General features: G+C 45.0%; 1 protein-coding gene across 1 annotated transcript; it reads left to right on the top strand.

Moving 5' to 3' along the window:
• Window positions 1–5,567: 5,567 nt before the first annotated feature.
• On the top strand, window positions 5,568–6,533 carry LOC120379903 (olfactory receptor 1020-like). The gene has a single exon (XM_039497421.1). It carries the CDS (start codon window positions 5,568–5,570, stop codon window positions 6,531–6,533), a length of 966 nt encoding a protein of 321 aa, XP_039353355.1.
• The last annotated feature ends 8,530 nt before the right edge of the window (window positions 6,534–15,063 follow it).

Raw genomic sequence — 15,063 nt, 5'->3', positions numbered from 1 at the left:
ATCCAGAGTGAAAGCACTGAATTCTACATTGGTATATGAGAACCTTATTCTCTCCTTTCTCTGCAAAGGGGGAAATTCCAGACTGGATGTTTCTACTCTCCAACAGCAGTGGTAATATTTTTTGCATCTACTTTACAGTCACATTTTAAAAAGCCCAAGTGACATAGGAACCTTAGTACTATTGACTGTCAATAAGACTTAGGCTGAAGTCCAGATTTTTAAAGGGATTGAGGTATTTTAAAGGTTTTTGAAATCAGTAGATGTTGGGCATGTAGGTGCTTTTGAAAACCCCACTAGGCACCTAAATACCCTTAAAATGTGTCTCTAAGTGCCTAAGTCATATTTGAAAATGGGATTTAGGATGTTAAGATGCTTAGTTGCTTTTGAAAATTTTACCCCTAATTCCCATTTAATTTCCGTAGCAGTAGCCAGCCTAAATCCTTCAGGGACACTTTGAGAATCCCATTTTATGGCTATAATGGAATTTCCTCTGCATCTTAATAATTATAAACAATTGTGTAAAAAGCAATCGCTATTAAAATACCCTTCCCCCAAACATTTACAATAAAAGCCTAGTGATGAAACTAGTAAAGCTTCTCTTAAAGAAAACAACACAAAACTCTAAAAGCCTATAGAATAGGGAATAAAATCATTGCTTTAAAATTGTTAAACCAACCTAAGTAATATAAATCTCTGCTAGGCTGGTTTAAAAATTACTCAGAGAAGTTATCATTGTCTATTCAGTATCTTTAGCATTATCCCATTAGAAGAAGAAAATAAGATAATTAGCAAAACACTAAATAGATCCTGATTTTTAAAAAAAATCATGATTACATTCAAGACATCACTTACTATGCACTTGACTTTAATCATGTGTTTAAGTCCCACTGGAGTTAATGGGTGAAATCTTAGCAAAACTCCTCTTGATTTAAATAGTCACTGAATTTGTTTAAAAAGGACTTAAAAAGAACATATTTCAACTTAAGCACATTCTGAAAGTCTGTCCTTGGTGTTTCTGGTCTCCCTCCTGGAGTGACCGCACCGGGGCCGGGCTCTGGAAGTCTCAATGAGCTGTGATCCCAGCGGGGTCAGCACAGGCAGTTCCAGGTGGGCGGGGCACTCACTAAAGCGCCTAACCTGTGATATAGGAGCACAAGTCCCATGGACTCGTGCCCTCCATTTTAAAACGTTCCTTTTTTTTTTTCTTAATTTTGTGTGTGTTTTTTTAATATTTCTATTTTTTACCCTTTTCAATATATTTTACTTGTATTTTCTGTTATATTTTATTGTTGCTTATATATATTTTAAGTTTCATTTTATTTTATTTCCCCTTTTATTGTTTTTTATGTATTTTACATTTTTTTTATTTATTTATTTTTCAGTTTTTATTATTTTACTTTTTAAGTCTGTTAATATTTTTGTATTTTATTTATTACTATTTTACATTTACTTGCACTTTCTATCAATGTATTATTTTTTCTATTTTTGTTATTCTACTTTATGTGAATCGTATACTCTGTTGTCCACTCCTTTGTGCTCCTAGCTTCTCACTCCAGTGAATATCTTCAGCTAGGCCCCTCACCCCATCATGGTCGACATGCGCCGCCCCAGCCCAAGTCTCTTTGTCCCCTGACTCCAGCCAGACCCCCACCATTCCAGGCCATGGGTGCTGAAATGAACCCCCTGGCTTGAAGTGGTTCCATCCTATACAGTTTGGTTCAATGGCTCTCAGCACCCCATTATAAAAATTGTCCCAGCACCTCTGTTCCAGCTGGGTCCCTTGTCCCAGGAGTCAGCTGACTGATGTAGGGGCCAAAAAGGGCTGCTGGGTTTTACAGTTCAGTCAACATAACCAACAAAGCGTGTAAGCCTCTGTGAAGTAGTAGCCACTAAGGGAGTTAGGCACCAACCTTTAGAGCATAAAGTGCTATAGAAAGTTAACAGCACTCCTATGTTTACCCCACCCATAAAACTTAAAATTTAAATTGATGTGACATTTAACATAACTTGTGAGTAAACATCACTCAAAGTCAATAGGTGACCTTGGAATGACACCAGGGTAGCCTGAGATCAGTGTCCACTGATCACTACTATCTGCTTGTGCAGCTAACAGCAGAGCTTCAAGAAAAGAAAAGCAGTCGCAGCATTAACAACACTGCAAGCCACTAGGTGAGGTGCAACATGGGATATTGTCAAATCTCTGCTCTCATTATGACTGTCAGGGTGCCACCCACTCCCAGGGATTATTGGTGTTCAGAGGGCAGGGTGTGTGTTTTCCAGAGGAAAGGGTATAATCCAGCAGACAGGGCACTGTTTCAGAAATGAACCAAGATATATGAGGCTCTATCTGCTATACTCTGTGTGGTATTGGATTAAGTTACTTTCTCTCTGAGTCCTTTGGTCTTTTTTTCTGTGAATAATAATAAAAAAACATAGAGCTGTTGAAAAGTTTTGGAACAGTTTAGATCGGAAAATGCAGTTAGGACAAATCAGAACAGTTCATGGGACCATATGTTGATTTTGTTGACATTTTCTATGGGAAATTACTGAACATATTTTGGTTTTGGGTTAGGTTCCTTGCACTTTTGCAACAAAATGTGTTGGGATATTTAATATCTTATAAGAATCTGATATTTCGGCTCTTTGGGATGAAACCAAATTTCAAAATTTCAGGTTTACTCACAGCATGAAAAATCCATTTTTGGCCCGGCCTAATAAAAATATTTACCCTCCTTTGAGAAACACTGTTATTACCATGAGTGTAGAGAACATGAAATGGGCGAGTGAGAAAACAGTCAGCTCCAATTTTTCCAATGGAGTTACTCTTGATTTTTACACCAGGGTGTAAGTGTGAGAGGAGAATCAGCTCCTCTGATTACTTTAAATTGGGTGATAATTTCCAATGGGATTACAGTCACACAGCTATTTATTGCACAAAGTTTTCTTTGATTCTAAGTAAAGGCAACAGATCTGTGTTCAAGTCTTACATAAAAACATAAGAATGGACATACTGAGTCAGAGCAACGGTCCATCTAGCCCAGTATCATGTCTTCTGACAGTGGCCAATTCCAGGTGCTCCAGACAGAATGAACAGAACAGGTAATCATCAAGCAATTCATCGCCTGTTGTCCAGTTCAAGCTTCAGGCAAAACATATAAGAAAACTTTCTTTCTTTCTTTCTTTCTTTCTTTCTTTCTCGAACACTTCCTCCTCTCTCCCTTTAAAGCCATTTCTTAATTTTATTTTCAATGGCTTGCACTTCCATGGGAAGTGATCTCTCAACTTCAATTCGGATCAAGTGGGAGCTGGAGTGTCTGAGAAATACATTTTCTCTGTGGCTCAATCGATACATGATTTTCCAGCTCTGCAAAAACCCACTGGTGTTTGTTCCTTGAAGGATGGAGAGTCAGGGTGGGAAGATTCATTGTGGGTCTGTCCACACTGGTAAAATGGCTCAGACCACACCTTGATCTGACAGCACTGGCAGCTTCAGTGCCATGTGCCACCAGCCTCCTCTGACTGAGGCCAAGGAATGAGTTTAGTCCATAAGGGACAAATTGTCAAGGCCCCATGCTCACATAAATCAGAGATGAGCATCATTTTAAGAACATGAATAGAATAGAATCTGACTCCTGGTTAGGAAGAAAACAATTCAGTGATAGAGTGTGGGGTATTGATACACAACTGCAGTTATTGCTGTAGCTCCATGAGCAGGGTGAACCCACTTCTTCCCTGCCCCATCACTTCTCTTCCCCTCTGGTAGATGCATAGGGAATCTCCTAGCATGGGCCACCTAATTCGTCTCTCCTTTCCTGGACTAATCCATGACCTCAAAGGAATAATTGCGATCTGTTACCTTTTACTAGCCACCAGAGGACACACTGGATGCACAAGCTAAAGACAAATATTCCCTTTGAGCAAAGCAAGTGGGCTAAATATCTTCTTTTAAAAAAAACAGCTCTGACAAAAGCTGCATTTAATAAATCCCTTTGCAGATCAATTTGAACAGCCAAGGAAAAGTGATTTCAGTGCACAGCCATTATGGATAAAAGCAAGGGAAACAAAGAAAATTGCACTGCAGAAGTTTGAAGGAATGGGAAGCACCACAGATGTGGCTACAGAATAAGTGGAAAAGCACAGAGGATTAATTGTGAAGAATGGGGCTATCCTGATGCTAATCACAAGAAACATAACTTGCATCAATGTTTGTGGGAAAGACTAGAGATCAAGGTTCAGTATCCTTGCTGTATATTCACTGTAACCTGCGGGGAATCTACTTTTGAAGTTCTCTGTACAGGAATAGTGAAAGAAAGAAAGAAAGAAAGAAAGAAAGAAAGAAAGAAAGAAGATTTCTGAAAAGCAAAGGGACTGTTGCTTTGTGTTTAGAGAAAGGGCTACCTCTTCTGCTTTGATAAGTTTCCATAACTCCACTGAAGTCTTCGTGCCCTACCTCAGCTTATACCAGGTGAGAGTTCAGTGATTTCCCTTCACTTCATAGGATCCAGATTTCATTTCTATTGCATGGCTCGGCACAGTGATGTGATCAACTCCATGAGGATACCTGGGACATGAAGGAAGTGTGGGTGTGATTTACTACTGTGTTTACTCCACATTTACAAAAGTTAAACTCCATTGATTTCAGTGGAGATGCACCAGGACCAAAGTAAATTAATGTAAGGCTATATTAAGCACAGGAAGGCTGGGATTCTCTAAGGATAGATAGATAGATAGATAGATAGATAGATAGATAGATAGATAGATAGATAGATAGACTGACACTCATCTCCTCATATAAGGGCATATTCATAATTATTAAATTATTTTATGTTGTGAGCTTTTTAAAACCAGTCTGAATCCAGAGCTATCTATTGCTGAGTTACCTCTAATGTACATCAATGTACGTGACCCTATAGGTGAGGACGCTAGCACTACCTCTGACTTAACACTTCCCATTATTAAGACCATGTTTTCATTTGCTTATAACTTTGCTAAACTTTAAATGCCAAGTGTCTAACCTCAAGCTGTATTTATTTTTTGTTTTTCAATTTTCAGCCAAAATGATTTATGCATTTTCAGTAACGAGGGTAGAGAAAGGCACATTGCTTTGCCCATGTTAAAATATTCTGACGACCTTTTTGTTGAGACGCTCTGGTGCCCACAGGCTGTGGCTCAAGGATTTGAAATTCGGCAGGTTGTGGCTTTGATTCAGGAATGTGACTTTTGTCTTCCTTATGAAAATCTGCCCAAATTTGCAAAGCTATAAGCCTTTGACAAATTGCAGTTCACACGTGCTTATTAGAAACCTGCTAGAGCTCCACAACTAAATTTCACAGAGAGTCCCTTGGAAAAATGGTGAGTGATCAGGGATTAAGGTCCCCGTATCATGATGCATACAAACAGAGGGCTGAACCTTAGCTGGACCTTGAACATTTCCTACCTTGACTTAGCAGACTCAGTTATATTCTTGTAATATTGGTGTTTTGTGCCTGTGTGTGTATATATATATATGATTACATGCTTAGATTTCTTGTTGTTTCTTTGTTTATATTTCTGATTAGACACATCCCATGACAAATACAGAATGGCGAAATCAAACACTCATCACAGAATTCATCCTTCTGGAATTCGGGGATCTCCAGAAACTGCAGTTTCCTCTCTTCCTGCTGTTTCTAGTGATCTACATTGTGACCATGGCTGGGAACCTCACCATTGTTGTGCTAGTTGTGACTGATCGGCACCTTCACACCCCCATGTACTTCTTCCTGGGGAACTTGTCCTGCTTGGAGACCTGCTACAGCTCCACCATCCTGCCCAGGCTGCTGGCCAGTCTCTGGGCTGAGGACAGAACCATTTCTGTTAGCAGCTGCATCATGCAGTTTTACTTCTTTGGTTGCCTGGCTGGTACCGAGTGTTTCCTCTTATCCATAATGTCTTATGATCGGTATTTAGCCATATGTAATCCACTGCGCTATGCAGCTATAATGAACACCAGGGCTTGTATCCAGATGGCCGCAGGGTGCTGGATAAGCAGCTTTGCCCTCAACAGCATCGTTGTCTATTTGATTTTCCAGTTAGTGTTCTGTGGTCCTAAGGAAATTGACCATTTCTTTTGTGATTTCACCCCACTGATCAAACTCTCCTGCAGTGATACCGACTTACTCACCCTAGCAGATTTCTCATTCTCTACAATATGTGCCCTACCTCCATTTCTATTAACGCTGGCATCCTATGTTTGTATCATCACCACCATCCTGAGAATCCCTTCCACCACCGGACAGCAAAAGGCATTTTCCACCTGCTCCTCCCACCTCATTGTGGTTACCACATTCTTTGGCACTCTGATAATTGTCTACATGGTGCCACCTGTCAACACTCTAATAGATTTAAAGAAAATTTTCTCTGTCTTCTACACCATTCTAACCCCATTGGTCAATCCCCTCATATATAGTTTCAGAAACAAAGAAGTAGACATTTCCCTGAGGAAATCTGTCAGGAAATTTGTTGCCTTTATAAGGAGGCAAAAAAATTACTAGATTAACTTTTAGGTTCAAATGAAATGGGGATAAGTTTATTGGGTCCCACACTCAGCTACTGTGTTGTGAAGGGTTAGATTTGTGTTGGTAAACGCTGATTGTACAAAGTGGCCAAAATATTATTTCCATAATAACTCATATGTATAGATAAGCAAAGTATGAAAAATGTTGCTAAGAACATAAGAATGGCTGTACAGCAGGGTTTCTCAAACTGGGGTCGCCACTTGTGTAGGGAAAGCCCCTGGCAGGCCGGGCCGGTGTGTTTACCTGTCCCGTCTGCAGGTCCGGCCGATCGCAGCTCCCACTGGCCGCCGATCGCTACTCCAGGCCAATGGGAGCTGCTGGAAGTGGCAGCCACTAAGTCCATTGGCCCGCACCACTTCCCATAGCCCCCATTGGCCTGGAGCAGCAATCAGTGGCCAGTGGGAGCCACGATCAGCCAGACCTGCAGACGGGCAAGTAAACACACCAGCCTGGCCCGCCAGGGGCTTTCCCTACACAAGCGGGCGACCCCTGTTTGAGAAACCCTGCTGTACTGGGGCAGATCAAAGGTCCATCCAGCTCAGTATCCTGTCTACCAGGGTGAGATTCTCTGGCCTGCGTTGTGCAGGATGTCAGACTAGATGATCATCATGGTCCCATCTGACCTTATATAAACTTTGGCCAGGTTTATTGCAGATGAAGCATGGTTCTAGCTCCCTGGATCAATGTCTGTAGTTACACTAGCACATATATGCCTATGACAGTGGAGTCAGCTCAGTGAATGTCTGGACTTTCCATTTCCCCTACAGCTGATATACTCAGTGACAGAGTTTGACTTCCTTATTCATGTTGAGTATTTCTTTCTCTCGTGAGCAGTCCCATTGAAACCCATGGAACTCCTTAATGTAAGGCTCTAAAAAAACATGAGTAAAGGTGGTAAAACATACACTCAGTGTCATTCAATATATATTGAACTTTTCTTCCCTTACTTCTGCAGAAACAGCACAGCCGTAAAGAGTCAACTACAGTTATGCCAACCACAATCTAAAGCCAGTTTCGAATTTCAAGTTCAATTGCACTTGAGCAATGAAGGTAGTTCATAATGTGCTGATTTCCTGGCAGGATGATTCACTGGGAACCATGCCTTACTTGAGGCACAGTATGGATGCACAGGGGGCAAAATTAAGGAGGTGCAGGCAACCACACATCAGGCATTTTCCAACATTCAAGTCCTTGTCTTTGCAAGTCAAATATTGCCTTTGTCTGTTTGTTTAAGACAGGTTTTTTAATGCAATTTAGTTATATGATTGTAGTAGAAAGACAGCCTGAAGAATGGGCCTGGTGCAAAGCCTGAGGCCTGAACCAAAGGCAGAAAAACTTATGCTATGAGCAACAGTCAAGCCCTGTCAAGAGCAGATGCTTGCCTGAAACTCAGCACCAGTATTGCTAACATTCCTAAAACACACTTAATGCATAAACACATTCCAGCAGGCCAGCACAGCCACACCCCAATCTAATACACGATGGCATAGTTTGACAAAAGCTATGAAGAGATCCATTTTTTTTGTGAAACATCAGAAGAAACGTACAAAGACAGGTGGTGAATGGGGGAAAAACGGGGCAGTAACAAACACATCATGAAATACATAAGGTTATATATAAATTGGTTATTCCAGATTGGTTGTCTCAGTCTATAAATGTTGGGATATGTCGCTTTAAACCTTCAGCTGGCCTAACTTTATGACTTTGCTTTGTCAGTAATAAACCTGACCAGGTGCCTTCGCTACTAACAGGTCTCTGGTCACTGGGCAGTTCGACTGGATCCTGCTGTACAGTCAGTGAGTCAGTGAAGCACACAGAGAGAACACACATGCAGCCAACATCTGACAACTGAAATGCCTCATGGTTTTCACAGTTTCATCACATTTAAGTCCAGAAGAGACATGAGCTCAACCGTCTGACCTCCTGTATCTCTTAGGCAGTGAAAGGTCACCCAGATACCCCTATGCTGAGCCCAATGACTTTAGCTAAACTAAGAATGTAAGTCCTCAGGAGACTGCACTGTGGTGAGCCAAAGGCAGAGAACAGGACAGACCAAGGTGACCCACATGCAGGGAACTGATCAGCTGAGGCACGGTTTTGACATGTGTCAACTAGGAAATGGGCCAAAGATACCAGTTTGTCATCATGTTTTACCAGCATTTAGACAGTAGCAGAAGCACCTGGATTCATATCAGTGGAAAGACCAGCTGACTGCTCCCGATGAGCCAGGGCCGCCCAGAGGATTCCGGGGGCCCGGGGTCTTCGGCAGCGGGGGGCACTTCCGTTCCGGGACCCGCCGCCGAAGTGCCCTGAAGACCCGCAGCGGGGATCCCCCCACCTCCGAATTACCGCCGAAGCGGGACCCGCCGCCAAAGTGCAGCCCGGTCTTCGGCGGTAATTCGGCGGCGGGGGGCTCCCCGCCGCGGGTCTTCGGGGCACTTCGGCTGCGGGTCCCAGAACGGAAGGGCCCCCCGCCGCCGAATTACCACCGAAGACCAAGTTGCACTCCCGCTCCGTCTTCGGCGGTAATTCGCCAGCGGCGGGGTCCTTCCGCTCTGGAGCGGAAGGGCCCCCCGCCAGCGAAGACCGGGAGCAAAGAAGCTCCTGCGCCCGGCCCCGCAAGAGTTTTCCGGCCCCTTCCGGAGCGAGTGAGGGACCCCGCTCCAGGGGCCCCAAAAAACTCTTGTGGGGGCCCCTGTGGGGCTCGGGGCCTGGGGCAAATTGCCCCTCTTGCCCCCCCCTCTGGGCGGCCCTGCAATGAGCTAGCCTGTTTGCAACAACTGGGGAATTTGGGATTTAAATAACTGATAAAGAAACACAACACACCTTGATGGACTTTAAACTGTGTCTTCACTAATATATTCCATTGGTAATGGAGGGTTTGCAGTTAGGACATTTAGGTATTAACAGCAACATTGATTGAGTCATGTCCTCTGAAATATTGCTAGAAGTTTCAATGGGTTTTCAACAGCAAAGTTCAAATTGTTCCCTGGTGTAACTCTTCTGTTTTCACTGGTTACACCAGGGGTGCATCTGAACCAGTGAGTTTTTATCACTGAGGCCTGGTCTACACTAGGCGTTTAAATCGGTTTTACGAGCATAAAACCGATTTAACGCCACAACCGTCCACACTAGGAGACACCTTATATCGATTTTAATGGCTCTTTAAATCGGTTTCTGTACTCCTGCCCGACGAGAGGAGTAGCGCTAATATCGGTATTAACATATCGGAATAGGGTTAGTGTGGCCGCAATCGACGGTATTGGCCTCCGGGAGCTATCCCACAGTGCACCACTGACCGCTCTGGACAGCATTCTCAACTCGGATGCACTGGCCAGGTAGACAGGAAAAGCCCCGCGAACTTTTGAAATTCATTTCCTGCTTCGACAGCGTGGAGAGCTCATCATCACAGGTGACCACGCACAGCTCATCAGCACAGTTAACAATGCAGTCTCCTGAGAATCGAAAAAGAGCCCCAGCATGGACCGCTCGGGAGGTACTGGATCTGATCGCTATATGGGGAGAGGATTCAGTGCTAACAGAACTGCGTTCCAAAAGACGAAATGAAAAAGTATTTGAAAGAATTTCTAAGGCTATGACTGCTAAAGGCCACAGCAGGGACTCCGTGCAGTGCAGAGTGAAAGTTAAGGAGCTCAGACAAGCCTACCAAATGGAAAGAAAAGAAATGGAAATGGAAGCAAATGGAAGGTCCGGGGCAGGTCGAAAAACATGCCGCTTCTATGATGAGCTGCATGCAATTTTAGGGGGCTGCGCCACAAGTACCCCACCCCTGACTGTGGATTCCGAGGTGGGGGTTGTAATCTCTGCCATGTCTGAGGATTATGCAGACGGGGAAGATGAAGAGGAAGAAGAAGAGGAAGACCTCGCAGAGAGCACACAGCACTCCGTGACCCCCAGCAGCCAGGAGCTTTTTATCACCCTGACGGAATTACCCTGCTCCCAGCCCTCACAAGCAACTATTGCAGAGAATGACGCCCTGGAAGGGAGCTCTGGTGAGTGTACCTTTGCAAATAGCAAACAGTGTTTTTTAAGCAAGCCTTTTTTAATGATTGATTTGCCCTGAGGACTTGGGATGCATTCGCAGACAGTATAGTTACTTAGAAAAGTTTGTTAACATGTCCGGGGATTGAGAGGAAATCCTCCAGGGACATCTCGATGAAGCGCTCCTGTAGGTACTCCAGAAGCCTTTGCAGAAGGTTTCTGGGCAAGGCATCCTTGTTCCGCCCACCATGGTAGGACACTTTACCATGCCATGCATGTAGCAAGTAATCAGGTATCATTGCGTGGCAAAGCATCGCAGCGTATGGTCCCGGGACTGCTGGCATTCAAGAAGCATCCGCTCTTTATCTTGTTCTGTTATCCTCAGCAAAGTGATATCGTTCAGGATAACCTGGTTAAAAATCAGGAATTTAAGTAAGGGGGGTGGCCATTTTTCTACTGGGTTCGTGGAATGCAGCAGCTTAAAAAAAACACTTTCCTGCACGTAGCGAAGCGGGGAGGAGGAGGGGTGAAATGCCGATGATCTTTTCTGTTTGGTCACCGGCGAGGCGATCTTCCCAAGCTACCGGACAAGGAGTGGGTGGGGAGGAAGGTTGTTGATTAGCAGGAGCTAGCGTGGTATTAGCCATGCGTTGGGGGGGAGGGGTAAATCACTGAGACAGTGGCTTACCATGGCCGCATGCAAGCTGAATCCTGATGCCTGGACCTGTGTCTGTGAGATCTGTAACCCCAGAGATGCAAGCAGTCACTATTAAGATGAAAAATGCGACCTTGTAGGAAATCACATGTGCTATGTAAGGTGAATAGTGCTTTTCACTGTGAAAGAGTATAACCATTGTTCTGTAAAATGTATCTTTCTAAATATTTATCTCCCTCATGCAGCTGCAAATTTTTCAACCGTCCCTCCTCCTTCCCAAAGGCTAGCACAGATAAGGCGGAGGAAAAAGAAGACGCGAGATGAGATGTTCTCGGATATTATGGAAGTTACACGCAATGAAAGAGCTCATCTGAATGAGTGGAAGGACGTGGTTTCAAATTACAGGAAAGAGGCCAGTGAACGTGAGGACAGGAGGGATGAACGTGAGGACAGGAGGGACAACCGAGATGAGAGGTGGCGGCAGGAAGACCGGCAGGAAAATCAGCGGTGGCAGCAGGAAGATCAGCGGTGGCGGGATGCAACTCTGGGGCTGCTGCGTGATCAAACTGACATGCTCCGGCGTCTTGTGGAGCTTCAGGAACGGCAGCAGGATCACAGAGTGCCGCTGCAGCCCCAGTATAACCACCCTCCCCCCTCACCATGTTCCTTAGCCTCCTCACCCAGACGTGTAAGAACGCGTGGGGGGAGGCTCCGTGCACCCGCCCACTCCACCCCCGTGGACAGCCCAACCAGAAGGATGCCGTTACTCTGAATTTTTTTTTAATGGCCTTCTCCATCCCTCCTTTCCTCCTCCCAAAGCACACCCTTACTTCTCTCCCTCTTTTTATAATGAAAAATAAAGAATTCATGCTTTTAAATGAGAGTGACTTTATTTGCATAAGTAAGCTGTACTCGAAGGGGAGGGGAGTTGCTTACAGGGACTGAGTCAATCAAGGGGTTGGGTGTTCATCAACAAACACAGCAGTCACACTGTACCCTGGCCATTGATGAAGCTCGTTTTCAAAGCTTCTCTGATGCGCACCGCTTCCTGGTGTGCTCTTCTAATCTCCCTGGTGTCTGGCTGCGCGTAATCAGCGGCCAGGTGATTTGCCTCAGCCTCCCACCCCGTCATAAAGGTCTCCCCTTACTCTCACAGAGATTGTGGAGAATACAGCAAGCAGCAATAACATAGGGGACATTGGTTTGGCTGAGGTCTGAGCGAGTCAGTAATGTGCGCCAGCGAGCCTTTAAACGGCCAAATGCACATTCCACCACCATTCTGCACTTGCTCAGCCTGTAATTGAACAGATCCTGACCACTGTCCAGGCTGCCTGTGTATGGCTTCATGAGCCATGGCATCAAGGGGTAGGCTGGGTCCCCCAGGATAACGACAGGCATTTCAACATCCCCAACTGTTATTTTCTGGTCTGGGAAGTAAGTCCCTTGCTGCAGCCGTTTAAACAGAGTAGTGCTTCTGAATACGCGAGCGTCATGAACCCTCCCTGGCCATCCCGTGGATGTTTGTGAAACGTCCCTTGTGATCCACCAGTGCTTGCAGCACCATTGAAAAGTACCCCTTCCGGTTTACGTACTGGGTGCCCTGGTGCTGCGGTGCCAAGATAGGGATATGGGTTCCATCTATCGCCCCCCCACAGTTAGGGAATCCCATTGCAGCAAAGCCATCCACTATGGCCTGCACGTTTCCCAGAGTCACAACCTTTCGTAGCAGCAGCTTAGTGATTGCTTTGGCTACTTGCATCACAGCAGCCCCCACAGTAGATTTTCCAACTCCAAATTGATTCCCGACTGACCGGTAGCTGTCTGGCGTTGCAAGCTTCCACAGGGCTATCGCCACTCGCTTCTCTACTGTGAGGGCTGCTCTCATCTTGGTATTATGGCGTTTCAGGGCAGGGGCAAGCAAGTCACAAAGTTCCATGAAAGTGCCCTTACGCATGCGAAAGTTTCGCAGCCACTGGGAATCGTCCCACACCTGCAACACAATGCGGTCCCACCAGTCAGTGCTTGTTTCCCGGGCCCAAAATCGGCGTTCAATGGATAGAATCTGCCCCATTACCATCAGGATCTCCAAAGCGCCGGGGCCCGCGGTTTGAGATAATTCTGTGTCCACGTCCTCATCACTGTCATCGCCGCGCTGCCGTATCCGCCTCTTACTCGCCTCGGTTCAAAGGTCCTGGTTCAGCATATACTGCACGAGAGTGCGCGAGGTGTTTAAAACATCCACGATTGCGGTATGGAGCTGAGCAGGGTCCATGCTTGCTGTGCTATGGCGTCTGCACGGTTCACCAAGCAAAAAGGGCGCGAAACGGTTGTCTGCCGCTGTCAGGGAGGGAGGGAGGGGTGAGGCTGTACCCAGAACCACCCGCGAAAATGATTTTTGCCCCATCAGGCACTGGGATCTCAACCCGGAAATGCCAAGGGGCGGGGGAGGCTGCGGGAACTATGGGATAGCTACGGAGTAGCTACCCACAGTGCAACGCTCCAGAAATCGACGCTAGCCTCGGACCGTGGACGCACACCACCGATTTAATGTGTTTAGTGTGGCCACGCACACTCGATTTTATAAAATCTGTTTTACAAAACCGGTTTATGCAAATTTGGAATAGTCCCGTAGTGTAGACGTACCCTGAGATACTGAGCTTGGTTCTGATAACAGACACAGCAGAGACTGTAAAAAGACACAAACATAGCTGGAGAGCTGGATTTAGAGTCCTGGTCCTTTATTTCCAAACACTCCGGGCCAGAGTTTTAATGGTATTTATTTGCCTAAAAATGCAGATAGGAACCTAGTGAGATATTCAAAAGCAGCAGGGGACGAGATACAAAAAAATGGACTTGGGCTCCTAACTACTATAGGTGCCTAAATCCCAGAATCCTGCCTCAGTGGGATTCTCTAAACCTCCACTCAGCTGCTCCTGAAGTCTATAGGCATCAAAAATCAACTTGCAGCCTACTTTTTGCAGTCAAATTCCTTAGCGGGCTTAGAGTTCTGTCTCTGGGCAGGCGCACTGCAGCCTGAGACCAGGCGTCTGGACACATACATCCCAGAGTCTCTCTACCTAACTCACCTGAGGGGTCCAATCTAGAAGGTGAGCTCAGAGAAAAAGGCTGATGTGGAAGTAAGGACTCGCTTGTCACTTTTAGCCTAGTGGTTAGGGTACACAGCTGGGATGTCAGAGATCCCTGGTTCAAGTTGCCCCTCTGTTGGAGGGGGGAAAAGGGGAATTTTTGCCTATCCTTAATTGAAAATATGAGTATACTGAATCTATACTGAAGTGATAGATACAAGTGTTCCTAGAAGAAAGAAAGAATGAAAGAAAGAATAACTTGGGCCAAAATTTTCAATCCTTGATTCATGATATTTAGGTTCCTATATTTTTATTTGGCTGTGGAAATTAGCTTAGAAACCCATATTCAAAAACAATCTACCCGAAATAATGATGCTGTTTTTCATTGTTACACACTGATTTTCTCAGCTAACTCAGACAGTTCCAGATGTGGATATATGCATGCTGTAGTTTATTATGTATTGACAGATATTCATGAAGCAAACCACTCCTATCATCCTCAGTTTCTATCACCACAGCCTGATTAAAAAAGAGGAAAACAAAGAAGTCAGAAGCCACTAATCTATACCCCTCTGATTCATTAAACCAGCAGAATTTATCCTACATTCCTTTACATTGAAAAAAAAAATAACTTGGATTCTCTGAATTCATGTGCAGTTTACCCACAGAATTTCTCAGGGCCTCCTTAACATTGGTATTTCGCAGGCTATAAATGAGGGGATTGACTAGGGGAGTCAGGACTGTTTAGAAGGGACAGAACCCT

Source organism: Mauremys reevesii, linkage group 13, assembly GCF_016161935.1.
Source record: "Mauremys reevesii isolate NIE-2019 linkage group 13, ASM1616193v1, whole genome shotgun sequence".
Classification (NCBI taxonomy): Eukaryota; Metazoa; Chordata; order Testudines; family Geoemydidae; genus Mauremys; species Mauremys reevesii.
The sequence above is the reverse complement of the archived record's forward strand: the minus strand, read 5'-3'. Positions and strand labels throughout refer to the sequence as shown.

Coding starts and splice junctions, on each gene's coding strand:
- LOC120379903 (XM_039497421.1), top strand. CDS start 5,568: ATGACAAATACAGAATGGCGAAATCAAACACTCATCACAGAATTCATC.